The sequence below is a fragment of the Dipodomys merriami genome, unplaced genomic scaffold (assembly GCF_024711535.1).
Source record: "Dipodomys merriami isolate MVZ:Mamm:240054 unplaced genomic scaffold, mDipMer1.0.p SCAF_15, whole genome shotgun sequence".
Classification (NCBI taxonomy): Eukaryota; Metazoa; Chordata; class Mammalia; order Rodentia; family Heteromyidae; genus Dipodomys; species Dipodomys merriami.
In genome coordinates, this window is record NW_027202826.1 from 12309760 (window position 1) to 12324930 (window position 15171).

The 15171-nt window shown below is 43.0% G+C and overlaps 1 protein-coding gene across 6 annotated transcripts in view; it reads left to right on the forward strand.

The window, feature by feature from the left end:
• Herc3 (HECT and RLD domain containing E3 ubiquitin protein ligase 3) overlaps positions 1–13716 on the forward strand; it is a 106266-nt gene extending 92550 nt beyond the window's left edge. For 2 of the 6 annotated variants that reach the window (XM_070022260.1, XM_070022262.1), the window contains exons 23-26: positions 9596–9779; positions 10195–10297; positions 11976–12108; positions 12658–13715. In XM_070022260.1, coding sequence (XP_069878361.1) covers positions 9596–9779; positions 10195–10297; positions 11976–12108; positions 12658–12790 — 553 coding nt within the window. In that variant the 3' untranslated portion in view covers positions 12791–13715. Of the gene's footprint in view, positions 1–9595; positions 9780–10194; positions 10298–11975 lie in introns of all 6 variants that reach the window. The other 4 variants (XM_070022264.1, XM_070022265.1, XM_070022263.1 and 1 more) reach the window with 3 other exon arrangements.
• The last annotated feature ends 1455 nt before the right edge of the window (positions 13717–15171 follow it).

The window sequence follows — 15171 nt, forward strand, 5'->3', positions numbered from 1 at the left end:
GCTAATTTTTAGTTATTTTTTAAATTATCCGTAGTGTAAGTAGTTGTACAAAGGCGTTACTATTCAACAGACCAGTTTATGAAAGCAATCAATGCGGATCATGATGGGTCTCACTCTTTTTATGCTTCTCCCTCCCTCCCAACTCTATCCCTCCCCTCAATTTTCTTAACGTTTTAGGATAGCATTAAGTTTTATGACTGTATTCCCCTCCCCAGGAGCCCACTCCCCACCTTTACAATACCTAATGTAGGTGAATCCTGATTTAGTCACTCCCTGAGGTGGGAGGTAAGACCATATCCTAAAAATAGATGGTGAAAAACAGGACTGGACACACGGCTCAGGGGTACAACGCCAGCTTTGCAATCAAGTACTCTGAATTCAAATCCTAATACTACTTTTAAAAAAAAAAAAGCACGTGTGATTTCTTTGTTTTCTTTCACTTTTTTTTCCCATACTAGGATTTGAAATCCAAGCCTCATGCAATCTGTTGCTTGAGCAATATCTCCAGCCCAGAGGTTTTATTTTTGTTTTTGTTTTTTGCCATGGGGCTTGAACTCAAGGCGTGGGTACTGTCCCTAAGCTGCTTTTGTTCAGGGCTAGTACTCTACCACTTGAGCCACAGTGCCACTTCTGGCTTTTTCTGTTTATGTGGTACTGACGAACCCAGGGCTTCATGTTTGCAAGGCAAGCACTCTACCACTGAGCCACCTTCCCAGCTCTCCAGCTCAGAGTTTTATTATTTATTTTCAGCTGGTTAATTGGAGAGAGAATCTCATGGACTTTTCTGCCCAGGCTAGGCTCAATGCACAATCTCCCATATCTCAGCCTCCTGTGTAGCTAGGATTGCAGCAGCGAGCTTGCAGGTCGGATATCAAGGCATGCCCAGTTTCATGATTTTATATCTCTTGGGCAGATATCTCCCTGTAGGATTGAATTGCCAGATTATTTGTGGCTTTAATGTCCTAAGTGCCCACTTTGTTCAAATGGGGATCCAATTTGGATTTGCAGTTTCTCACATCTTCACCAGCATTTGCTGTTGTCAAGTTTTCCCCTTTATCTGTTAGCTGTTTATTGAGATCCTTAATTTCTTTTTTGTGCCAGTACTGGGATTTCAACTCAGGGCTTAGGTGCTGTTCTTAGCTTTCTCACTCAAGGCTGGTACTCTACCACCTGATCTGTGGCTCTACTTCTGGCTTTTTAATGGTCGAGATAAGAATCTCATAGACCTCTCTGCTCAGGCTGGCTTTGAACCTCTATCCTCAGATCTCAGCCTCCTGAGTAACTCGTGAGCCAGTGGTTTATGATATCAGATGTTTCCCAGTGTGCATGTGTGGCAGTCTTTGTATCTCCTGTGATAAAGAATCAGCATCTTTCGCCCATTTTGTAAGTTGCTTTTATTTCACATTTTGTATTTTATTTTAAATATTCTATAGATGTTCTAGATAGTCCTTTATAAGGTACATATCCAGGCTGTTTTTTTCTTCCTTTCCTTTAAAAAAAATTCATAACCAAAGGCAGCTTTTGAATATTTTCATCCCAACCTTAATTTTTCTTTTGTGGATTGTTGTTTTGGGCAGCCTAAGAAATCTCTGCCAAATCCAAGGCCATAAAAAGATTTCCTTCCACTCCATGTTTTCTTATAAATGTTTGATAATGTTGAATTTAATATTTAGTCTATACCTCATGTTGAATTGACTTTTGTATAGGAGTGGGGTTTTTTGTTGTTTTGCTTTTTTTTTAAATGAAATCATATTGATCTAGCATAATTTATTTTAAAAAGGGTTGTCTTCTTTTTTCTGCTGAACTGCATTGCAAATACATTGAAAATTAACTGGATAAATATATATATTGAATTTATTAACATACTATTCTTACCAGTGCCACACTTAATAGCTGTAGCTTTATACTTTATACTTTTATACTTACATGTTAACTGGGTATGATGTGACAGTCACAAGCATGCGTAGAACATGGACTGAGAAATCCACCTTCTCCCCTCCTTCCCTTCCCAGTTCCTCCAGTTTTCAGCCTCTAGCAGTCATGAGTCAGATGCACCTTTTCAGCTTCCACATATGAGAGAGAACGCGTGGTTCTGGTCTTTCTGTGTCTAGCTCATTTTACCAACATAATATCCTCTGCTCCCTCTACCCTGCGACAAATGTCAGGATTTCATTCTTTCCTGGCAGGATAATAATACTCCATTGTGATGCACAACACATTTCCTCCTCCATTCACTTGTTGAAGGGTACAGAGGCCCATTTCCTATCTTAGCTGCTGTGAACAGCGCTTCCATTAACCTGGGCGGGAATGTCTCTTTGGTCTGCTGTCTTTATCTCCTGTTGACAGGTACCCAGAATTGTGTCAGCTGGATCTCATATCTACTATGACTGAAACCCTTCCACAAGAGGCTATAATAAGACTTCACTACCGTGTCCAGTTATAGGTAACAGTAGTCAACCTTGCAAAACTAAAAACTGGCAATTAACAACAGCATAAAGATCACACACAGTGATGAAGTTGGTTTCGTTCCTGGTTGCAAAGGCAGTTCAACATACACAAATCAACAAATACAATACATCACAGATCCAGGATAAAAATCATAGGATCCAAGCAGAGTGTAGTGGTATGCATCTGTAATCCTGGTCCTCAGGAGGCTGAGGAAGGAGAATCTTCAGTTTAAGGCCAACCTGAGCTACATGGTAGACAAAGCTCACTCATCATAACAGATGCAGAAAGAGTAGCTGGCAAAATCTAACATCCCTTTATGATAAAAACCTGAAGCATACCAGATATACGAGGGTCATACTGCAATATAATAAAAGGATATTTATGAAAACCTATAGTGAATATCATACTGAACTTGGAAAAACTGAAGTCATTTCCACTAAGATCAGGAACAAGTGTGTCTGTGCCCACTGCTTCTGTTCAATATAGTAGGAGAACACTTAGCCAGAGCATTTCGACCAGAGAAAGACATAAAAAACAGAAAGGAAACCAAATTGCTTCTATTTACAGATAACATAATTCTGTATGTAAAAGCTCAAAGACTTAATCAAATATTATGAGAGATGACAATTTAGCAAAGTAGCATGATACAAAAGCACTATACAAAATCAGTAGCTTTTCAATATCAAGAAGAAAATCATGAAAGAAATGACATTTCTATAAAATAAAATTTTATTTTTTTATTTTTATTGTGAAAATACCGTACAGAGGGGTTACAATTACATGGGCAAGATAATGAGTACATTTCTTATCAAGCATTGTTGCCTCCTCCTTTGTTTCCCCTTCCCATCCCTTCCCATCCCTCCCTCCCGTCCCCCCAGCCCTCCCCTTCCCCCGTCAAAGTTGTAAAATTTGTTTTTCGACATAATGACTTGTACATCTCATTGTTGCAATGGGTCCACTTGTATCCCTATTTAAATGGTTTGTTTTTTCCCTTCCCCTCCACAAATTATACCAACATCAAATACAGTGAAAGCAGGGGTTATACCGTGGGGGAGGGACATACAATGTCTGAGACAAGCAGAAAAGGTCAGATGAGTTGATGTTAGGTGAAATGAACCCCAAGATAAGTATTCATATGTTTTTCTTTTATGCAATTGTTTCTAGCATATTTATAAGATGATTTCTTTGTTAAAATAAAATTTTGAATAACAATTTTTTTACTTAAAAAATACAACTTGCTGGGTGCTGGTGGCTAAAGTCTATAATCTTAGCTGCTTAGGAGGTCGAGATCAGTGGATGTCAGTTCAAATCCAGGCCAGGCAGGAAACTTCATGAGACTCTTTATCTCCAACAAACTACTAAAAAAAAAAGCTGGAAATAGCAGCTCAGGGACAGCACCCAGGTCTGGCAAATACATTGCCAAACACCAGTGGCACCTCTAATCCTCCCTACTCAGGAGGCTGAGATCGGAAATTTGTAGTATGTAGTCAGTCCAGGCAAGAAAGTCTATAAGACTTTCATCTCCAGTTAACCACCAAAAACCAGAAATGGAACTATGATTCAAGTGATAGACTGCTAGTCTTGAGTGAAAAAGCCAAGGAGCAGCACCCAGGCCCTGAGTTGAAGCCTCAGTACTGGCGCACACACACACACACACACACACACACACACACACACACACACACACACACACACACACACACACACACACACACACACACAATTAAAATTAAAATTACCTAGGAATAAATTTAAACATGGAAGTACAAGATCTCTACAATGAGAATCATAAAACTCAGATGAAGGAAATTGGAAAAGACAGTGTGTGTGTGTGTGTGTGTGTGTGTGTGTGTGTGTGTGTGTGTGTGTGTGTGTAAATACCACTTACGTTAATATTAAAGACAGTGTGTGTGTGTGTGTGTGTGTGTGTGTGTGTGTGTGTAAATACCACTTACGTTAATATTAAGGTTAGAAGGATACTGCTAAAATGTCCATATCACTGAAAGTTACCTAGTCCCATCCAGCAGATATGACACTGATGGAAAATAATAATTCAAGACAAAAATAAAGTGAAGAGGCAAGAAGGAGCAGGCAGGAAAGACCCTGCCACTGTTGAACCATTCTCAGCCTTCGAATTTATTGTGCGGGCAGTAGGTTTTATAACAAATGGAGCTAAGTAAGACAAACTCTTTTGGCCACTTAAACATTCCTCATGGTTATGTGATGAGCTAAAGGGTAGTTTCCTATTTCTGTGCCTCAAACTGTGCTCTACCTATGTGGCGCACACAGAACCTTTCGCGTACAAGCATTCACCACATTCATGCCTCCAAGACCTCGGCCTGCATTACAAACATCCCACACGTACACAGCAGCTTTCTGCTGCTTCTTTACATTCATACTCTTTGCACCCATTCCTGCTTTCTCAGGTGGCTCTGACAAAAGCAATGTATAGGTTAATAGGTGAATTGCAACCTCTATCAAAACACGTACGGCATTTGTTACAAAGCTAGAAAACCATCGTGAAACTTATGGAAGCATTAGAGATCCGTGAATAGGCAAAGCTGTCTTGAAGAAGAACAAAGAGAGAAAAGAAAAGGAAAAAGCTGCACATCTCATGCTACTTGATTTTGAGACATGTTGGAGGATTACAATGACAATGTGGTCTTGTCATAAAAATGGGTGCAAAGACCAATGGAACAGAACAGCGATGCCAGAAATAAACCCAACATCAACAGCCAAATGATTGTCAGCACAAGCACGGAACACCTCCAGTGCAGAAATAAAATGGTCCTGGGAAGACTGGGCATCCACATGGAGAAACTTGACCCATCTCTTCTCTTACAAAAATCCACTCAGGCTGCATCAAAGACATAAATACAAGACTGGAAACTTTGAAACTACTAGAAGCAAACATTAAGATATTAATATGGGCAATGATCTTCTGAATAGAACCCACAAAACACAGGAAACAAAAACAAATATTGACAAACAAGATTATATTGAGCCTAAAACCTTGCACAGCACAGAAAACAGTCAACAGAGTAAAGAGAGAGCCCACCGAAAATATGTGTGAGGTGCTCAGCTGACAGGATTGTATAAGGGCAGAATATACAAGTAACTCAGAAAACCTAGCAAACAATTCAAATGGGCAAATTACCTGAAAAGCTACCTATGAAAAGAAGGCGTACGGATGGCAACAAATCCAGTCAATCTCATTAAGCATCGGGGAAATGCGACCGAAAATGATAATTAGGTACCATCTCACCCTGGTTAGAATGGCTATTCTAAAAAATAACACATCCTAGGAGGGTGTGGAGAAAAGAGTCTTGCTATACACCGTTGGTGGGGATGTAAATTAGTACCTCCATTATGGAGAACAGTAGATTTAATGTGTGTTCTGGGTATGTGTCCACAGGAAGAAAAGACAGCAGACCAAAGAGACATTCCCGCCCAGGTTAATGGAAGCGCTGTTCACAGCAGCTAAGATAGGAAATGGGCCTCTGTACCCGTCAACAAGTGAATGGAGGAGGAAATGTGTTGTGCATCACAATGGAGTATTATTATCCAGCCAGGAAAGAATGAAATCCTGACATTTGTCGCAGGGTAGAGGGAGCAGAGGATATTATGTTGGTAAAATGAGCTGGACACAGAAAAGACTAGACCCACGCGTTCTTTCTTTTATATGTGGAAGCTGAAAAAGTCCGTCTGAATGTAGAATCGTGATCGCTAGAGATTGGAAGCGGAGGTGTGGGGAGGGAGGGAGGGGAGGACAGAGGCTGGATTTCTCAGTGCACTTCATATGCCTGTATGCAGATACCACACGGAACCCAATTAATATGGATTATTAATGCATATTAATGAAAAATACAGAACAGGAAACCAGACTTTGCATTTTAGGCTAGTGCCTTGTGGCATGACACTGTGGTGATGCTGGGCTGCGGGAGTGCATCCTTCCCTCCAGAGAACCATGAGTAAACAATGCTGCTCTGGGTTGCTCAGCTGTGGTGTTTGCTAGGCTAGCCATTGCTAGTGCATTTTGATGTTCTTTCTCATGTGTTTTTCAGAGGTGCTGGGGTTTGAACTCTGGGCCTCATGTTGCTAGGCAGGCAGCCTTCCTGCCGACGTACACCTCAAGTCCTCTTGTTTTTGTTTGTTTGTTTGTTTTTTTGCAGATTATTTTTGAGTTAGGCTCTTGCTTTCTGCCCAGGTGCACACCTGGGCCAGGCCCTTATGTGAGACTTGCTGCCGTAGTGAAGGTAACAAGTGTGCGCCACCACGTCCAGTTCTCTGTGGAAGAAGTGTCTCACAAACTTTTCTGCCTGGGCTGGCCTTGAACCTCAGTCTTCCCAGCCTTAACCTCCCAAGTAGCAGAGGTAGAGAGCCACATTCTCCGCAGGCCACGCGAGAGTGGGGACACAGGCAGATGAGGCAGGTCTGGTGCGGACCACGGTAGGCCTGGGGTGCACATTGCGTGGCTCCTCTACAGTGGGCATGGTCACCCCCCTTTGGTGGTGGCACGATACTTCATGGGGAGAGACACAAGACAACGACTTCCAAGCTTGTGCAGTGGGAGTCTTCCAGAGATAAGAACATGTGGGAGTTTCTGATCCTCAGAGTCCCCCTAAGTCAGAGAGGAGGTTTCTTCTCAAGATGGCACCTAGCTACAGTACCCTGGGGCTCTGGGGAGTAGTGTAAATCCTCTCCCAAAGCCAGGTTCCTGCTCAGGTCTCAGGTCTTAGCTAAGAGGGCTGCTGGCCACATGGTCCAATGGCTAGGGCTGTGGGCAGATGCACTCATGTGCTTGTCTTCCTCTCCCTTTTGCCCTAACCCCTGCAGAGGGAAGGAGCTTCTTTCCAGCTTGGGTGGCAGATGCGGGGTGTTTTGTGTCTCTTACTGCACTCCTGTCTTAGGCTTCTGAATCTGGTTCTAGTCTTGCTGACTTCCCGTGCTCTCCCACACCCACCTGTCAGTGACTTTGGTTCTTTGTGGAGAAGGTGAGCGCTGGGCCTTCTGCACCGCTGTCAGGAGCTTCTACAGTGCCCCTGTCACTTGCATCATTAAGCAGTTGAAGGTTATCAGCTGATGCATCACCAAGTCATGGACCCCATGTATAATATGATTGACTTTGAGGAACTGGCTCATGTGATCCTGGGGTCTGGCCAGTCTGAAATCCCATTTCGGGCAGGGTGAGTTTCAGCTTTGGGCTGAAATTTCTGGCAGAAGTCGATACTGTGGTCTTGTCTTTTCCTTTTATAGTCTTCAGCTGATTAGATGCAGCCCCCTATATTGTGAAGCTAATCCATTCTACTAAAGGTCTATTGACTTAAACGATAATTTCATTAAAGAAAAAAAAAGGCATGGGCTGGGAAGGTGGCTCAGTGGTAGAGTGCTTGCCTTGCATGCCTGAGGCCCTGGGTTCAATCCCTCAGCACCACATAAGCAAAAAGAAAAAAGCCAGAAGTGGTGCTGTGGCTCAAGTGGTAGAGCGCTAGCCTTGAGCTAAAGAGCGGAGGGACAGCGCCCAGGCCCAGAGTTCAGGCCCCACGACCGGACCCTCCCCCCCCCCCCCCCCCCCCGCAAAAAAGGCATAACAATATGTAAACTGTTGAAGGTACTTCTTCTTAACTTTTTTTTCTTCCTTTTATCTTTTGAAGGTACTTCTTTCAGGCAGTTGTACCAGAAAAAATAGGGTTAGCTTTGTGTAATGGGTTTCAAGGAAATGGTGCATTATTTGCACCATTGAGAAACTTTTAGCATCGGGGATTAAAATGTACAGTAATCTCAGTACATCAGCCACTTTGTGTTTCTGGACTGATATAAACCTCTTACGTGGGGAGGGGGTTATTTTATAGTTCATGATTTGAGGATTCAATGCATAGGTCTTGGCTCCATGACAAGGTAGAACATCAAGACATCAGAAACATGAGGCAGAGATTTCTCACCTTATGGCAGACAGGAAGTAGAAAACGACAGTAAGGCACTAGAAACAATCCAAGTATCTGTTCCCAGCTCCATACTTCCTCCAGTTGGGTTCTACTTCCTGTGGTTTCCGAACTCCTCCAAGTAGAGCCACAGCCTGGAGACCTACCCTTTAATACATTAGCCTTTTGCGGAGAACATTTCATGTTTAAACCACTATAGTGGCTTTGTTCTGAAAATAGAACACTTTATTGTAAAAAAGGAGAGAGAGTTAATTTTTAGAGAGAAAACATGGCAGAGACTGGATTTGAACTATCCACCCTCCTTCCTAGTATGATGCCATCAGTACAATTGGTGACCAGGTGAAAAAGTGTCATCTTGGAGAAAATCCATGAGTTCAAATATAGTTTTATGAAATATTATATAATATGTAGAAAGTATTCTTCACGATGTTGATTGTTTAAAGCATTTTAAAATCAAACTGGGTGCCAGTGACTCACACCTGTAATCCTATCTACTCTGAAGGCTGAGTTCTAGAGAAGCAAGAATCAAAGCCAGTGCAGACTGGAGGCTTCCCATCTCCCATTAGCCAGCAAAATGTCAGACTGGAGGCCTGCCTGAAGCAGTAGAGCACCAGCGGTGAGCAAGCAAGATGAGTGTGAGGCCCTGAGTTCAAGCCCTGGTTCTGAAAAAATAACAAAAAAATAAAAATAAAAAGCAATAAAAATAACAAACAAATCAAAAACATAAATTCTATCACATTTTACTTAACACTCAAAACTTGTTTCCACTCAACATTCTTGAGATTCTGTTGTCTTTGCTGAACATGGATGTAATTAATTCCATTAGCGTGCTTAGTCATGTAACCACAAGTGAATGAAAGGAGCCTAAAACAGATAGCTTAGGCTTTTGTTTTTAAGCAGAAAAAGGTTTCAATTTTTTTCCCCCTCTAAACTGAATTCTAGGCAGGACTTTAAATGAGATGACAATTGAGGAAGCTCAGGTCCTGTCTTCCATCTTCCGTGTCCCACATCAGCAAGTGCTTGCTAGCACCCTAAAACCAGGGATGAAGGGGGAGTGGAGCGCTGGTCACCCGGGTAACACCTCAGTGTGTCGCCTGGGGGAGAGCCTGGTGAGACGCTGTTTTCATCAGTGGCAAAGGCCAGCTTCATAAACTCCACAGGACGTGTTGCTAATCGTATTCTGTTTCTCTGGTCTACCTGGGCAGGCAGGAATTTGTGGATGCCTATGTGAATTATGTCTTCCAAGTCTCCATTCATGAATGGTACACAGCCTTCTCTAGCGGCTTCCTAAAGGTGTGCGGTGGCAAAGTCCTTGAGCTCTTCCAGCCTTCAGAACTGAGGGCCATGATGGTGGGGAACAGCAACTACAACTGGGACGAGCTACAAGAGGTGAGCCGAGAAGCTGCATCCTGCACTCGGGTGCGGGTGTGGGGGTATCCAGCTGGGGAGGCTGAGGCAGGAGGATCCCGAGTTTGGGCTATGAAGTGTGGTCAAAGCTAGCGTGAGCTCCACAGAGGAACCCTGGCTCAGAAAACCAGAGACTAGGGAAAGCAGCTTAGGGCTAGAGTGCTTGCCTAGCATGCACAAGGCCAGAGGTTCAACTCTCAGCTCTGCTGAAGGAGCAATGGTTAGGGTGTGCACCTGGGACCTGGTTGCCTTCAAGTATGCTCTGTCTGCACAGAGTTCAGAAGTAGTCTGAGGTAGTTATTTCTTCTTGAAATATACAAATGGTATAAAAGGTCCACTAGAATACTCTCTTTATCCGGTAAGACATATTCTGCTTCTTGTCTTTTCTTTTGGACAGACGGCCATCTATAAGGGTGATTACTCAGCCACACATCCCACTGTGAAACTATTCTGGGAAACATTTCATGAGTTTCCACTGGAGAAGAAGAAGAAGTTTCTCTGTAAGTAGTAGTAATCTCAATTTGATCTTTGTCCACGTTTTGATCTTAACTTAGAGTCAATGCATACCACAGTAAAGATGTAACTATTTTAAATTTACGTTTTATGTCTGAATACTATCGGTACCAGCTAAATCGCTAAGTTATATCTTTTCTGCATAACAGGGAAGTAAAAGGAAGAGAAAGAAGCATTTCACTGTTTTCACTTCTCTAAAAGTAATAGTTTGCCACGTGTGGTGAATCATATCTATAGTCCCAGCTGCTTGGGAGGCTGAGGTACCAAGGTCATTTGCATCTAGCAGTATGAGGTGGCACAGTGACCTTGTTCCTTCCCTTCAAGTAAGCATGAATATAATAGTTTATATGAAAGTGATTTTCTGAATCATTCATTTATAACAGGAAATGGCTTGAATTAACCTTCCTTGTATCTCCCTTAAAAAAAAAAAAACAGAGCTGCGTGCCAGTGGCTCACGCCTGTAATCCTAGCTATTCAGAAGCTGAGATCTGAGGATCACAAATCAAAGCCAGCCTGGGCAGGAAAGTCTATGAGATCCTTATCCCCAATTAAACACCAGAAAACTGGAAGTGGCGCTGTGGCTCAAGTGGTAGAGCGCTAGCCTTGAGTGGAAGAGCTGAGGGACAGCGCCCAGACCCAGAGTTCAGGCCCCACAACTGACAAAAAAAAACAAAAAAACAAAAAACAAACCCAAACCAAAAAAACCATTGCAAGTCACAGTACATCTGACAAGACATCTTACCTGCCTAGAAGATGTCTGGATCAGCTCTTCTGGTTTTTGGAAAGGAGAGAATAAAAAAGGAGAGGAAAGTCGACCATAAAGGGAATTTCTTTTTTCTTTTTTCTTTATCTGTTGTGAGGCTTGAACTCAGAGCCTGAGTGCTGTCCCTGAGTATTTTTGCTCCAGGCTAGCACTCTACCACTTTGAGCCATAGTTCTACATCTGGTTTTTTAGTGGTTCATTGGAGGTAAGAGTCTCACAGACTTTCCTTCCCTGGGCTGGCTTTGAATGGCAATCCTCATATCTCAGCCTCCTGAGTAGTTAGGATTGCAAGTGTGATCCATGGGTGCTGGGCTCCTAAAGGGCCTTTCAACAGCTAGGTGGCACAGGTCTCAGGCATTTCCAGTAAGAGAAGACCTTGAGGCCCTTTTCTATCTTCTTTTTTTTTTTTTTTTTTTTTGGGTCCGGTCATGGGGCCTGAACTCTGGGCTTGGGCACTGCCCCTCAGCTCTTCAGCTCAAGGCTAGCGCTCTACCACTTGAGCCACAGCGCCACTTCCGGCTTTTTTCTTTTTGCTTATGTGGTGCTGAGGAATCAAACCCAGGGCCTCGAGCATGCAAGGCAAGTGCTCTACCACTGAGCCACTTTCCCAGCCCGCCTTTTCTATCTTCTAATGGAAGATCTTCCTTGCCTCCTATGTCAACCAGTCCTTTCAGTTTTGATTTTGCCAAGGTTCAAGATGAGTATGGCGGCACATCTTCGATCGAGGCCATGTTTTCATTTGAGAGCAGTTCTGAGTATCTGTGCCTCCATTGGCTGCTCACACTCACACAAGCATAATTGTACTTTCCCTGCGAGCCACAGGGTGTCATGCCTTTCTCTCTGTTGCCTGGAGACCTCTGAGATCCACTGGCACAGCTGTGAAAGCCTTTTCTCCTCCGCAGTGTTCCTTACTGGCAGCGACCGGATTCCCATCTACGGCATGGCCAGTCTGCAGATTGTCATCCAGTCCACAGCCAGCGGGGAGGAGTACTTTCCTGTGGCCCACACCTGCTACAACCTGCTCGACCTCCCTAAGTACAGCAGCAAAGAGATTCTGAGGGCTCGGCTCACCCAGGCCCTTGACAACTATGAGGGTTTTAGTTTGGCCTGAAGTTCCCCAGCGTGCCCTTAGGTGTCCCTCCCGTCCTTCCTCGGGACCCACACGAGGCCCAGTCAGAATACCGTGGGGAATGGTCTCTATTTTTTTACTATCTAAGTGGGTTGGGACTGGTAGATGTGTTTCCAGGTCCAGGGTTCTAAGTAGTATACAGCCTTTATGAAAAGTCAGGGGTTGGGGTGTAAAATTGGCTCTGGTCTAGGAGGTGGTTTTGATTTGTTTTATTTTTGTTTTAAACCCAGTTATTCCAGTGTCCCTTGCACCTGTGATTGTGTTGCAGTCTGCTGGAAAAAAAAACAAAACAAAACACAAAAGTGGCAGTAGATTTTTAAACTTCGATTTCTTAAATGCTACCCTGACCTTTCCCCATAATGCCTCCTTGTCCCCAGAACTTCCCATTCCTCTACCAGAATGACTTTGCCTGACCTGTCCCCTCTTACCTGTGCATGCGGATCGTCTCTTTTCAGCCCATCCTGGGAAGCACCCTGGCTGATTCCAGCCCCTCAAACCCAAGGAAGAAAGGACTACTTCAGAAACTTCCACTTCCAAACAAGTGGAGTGGGGCCCATTATTTTGGAGGAGCTGTGGAGCATTTCTTAGAGCTTTTACGAGCACATCCTGTTTAAAAGAAATAACAAAAGTTCTGGAGGTAATAGCAACCTTCCGTGGCTGGGCCCACTTCCTAGGCCTCCGTGAAGATACGCAGTACAGAGTGGGATTGCTTTTGGACTCGATTCTCTTCTTTTGCTCAGCCGCACCCCTATGGCAAGGTGGCGAATCAATTATCCTCCATTTCTAAGCTAGTTGCATTGACTTTTAAAGAGTGTCTTGCCCAAGGAAAGTTAGAAATAAAACGTTCCCATCCCCTTTCTCCATTGTTCCATGTTTGCTACCGTGTGCCCTCTCTACCCTGTCTCTTGTTTCCTGCCCTCCTTCCCATCTTATTTTATTTCCTTTCTTCTTTACTTCATTCTGTTCTTTGTTACTTGATTTCTCAGATGCATGCTATGTTTTTTTTAAAAAAATATTTTTATTTAAATTGTAAAGTTTCTTTCCCCTTCTTTAATTGTCAAGACTTAAAGACATTCTTGATGATGGTAGTTTTATCACTTTTGAAATGTGTGTTTATGGTAGGATTTGGGGGGGGGGGTTGTGTTTAAATTAAATATATGTATCCCCAAAATGATGTGCTCAGCCTCAGTCATCATGGGATAAGAAAATTCTCCATGATCAAAGATCTCGTGAAAGCCTAATTTTAAAATTCCTAGTGACTAGAGAAAAGTCTTACTTATATAAAATGAAGTATTTATGAACAGTGATATACAGCATCAAGTCTTGATGAAGGATAGTAGATTTTTGCTTTTCCTTTTGGTTTTTAAAACTTAACTCCAATTGCTAAATCAGTAGTTTTTCAGTCTTTATAAATACAAGATTAAGAAAAAAAGGTATACAATTATATGAGACGTTTATTTTCTATGTGTGTGCATATAGTTCGATATTATACAATAAATTTGGTGTTTTAACTTAAAATTATTTCTTATTGTGCTTGCTGAATGTATATCTTTACTGTAGTAGAAACAATTGGACTGAGCTGTCCCTTCTTACCTGCGCATGCCTATTGTCTCCTTGGAAGGGAAGCAGAGAAGGAACAGATAGCCTGGGGGGAGAAGGGGATTTCTGGGAGTTGTGATAGTAGAACCAGCATTTGCCAGAGAGGGAGTATGTGGAAGGAAGGTCTGGAGCAAGGCCTAGGGCCAGTGCATCTGTGCCTGTAATCCTAGCTACATCAGGAGACTGAGACCTGAGGTAATGGTTTGAAGCCAGCCTGGGCTGAAAAATCCCTGAGACTCTTAATCTCCAGTTAACCAGCAAAAAGCCAGAAGTGGAGATATGACTCAAGTGGGAAAGCACTATCCTTTAGTGAAAAAGCAGAGTACCAGCAACATGTGCACACATTCACACATTCACATACACACACACACACACACACACACACACACACACACACACACACACACACACACACACACACAAAGGAGGGCAAGTGAGAGGAAATGAAATAATGGGGGACTAGGGAGGAAGAAGGTAGATTTGGTTCTGAAGAACATCAGTGGGTTAGCTCTCCAGGATTTCTTTAAAAAGTTTGACCCTTGGGGTGATATAATCTGAGTTTGGCTTTAAGAAGGAAAGTCTGGATAGTTTGAACTTAGAGGGATTGGAATGGGAAGGACAGAAGCAGAGTGGGAGGTTGAGGCAGGAAGATTGTGAATTCCAGGACAGCCTGGACTACATAGGGACACCTTATCTCAAAAGAAAGAGGGGGGAAGGAAAAGGAAGGGAAGGAAGGAAAGGAGAAGGGAGGGTGCACATGTACGTTACACATACACATAAGTCAAACCTTATTGCTGGATTTTATAGACAAATTTGTGAGTTGTGGGATCCCTAGGTCCCATGGGAACTATGACTGAGTATGTGAAGAACGAATGATGTCAGTAGAAACTGCTGGTTGTTTATGCTATGGCTAAGTAAAGACACAGGATTATGAGTGTCTGACTTCTGCAGTAATCCTGTCAAATGACAGGAAAAGAGTCTCTGTGAGCTTATCTTATTGCTTCCAGATATCCTGTTATCTACCTCTTGGAATGTGCCCTTTTGATCTATTCCTGAGATTCCTTCCCTTAAGCTATCAATGGGACAGTCTGACCCTATAAAACTGGAGAACAGGGAAGATATCTTCAGTTTAATCATGCCTGTCAGTTAAACTCATTCCTTGCCTCGTGGTGCTATTAAAGTCAATGAAAGGACACTGCACACATATATTCTTCATCTTGTCATCCTGGTATCTGCTGGATGGAACTGGCTAAGTCAAGAAGGGGAATAGAAGAACATTAACCATACTTAGTTTTCTACTGAATCCCCCATTTGGGGCACTTTGTTGGGGTAGGTGGTTGAGAGGAACTTAGAATCTGTTCATTTCATTC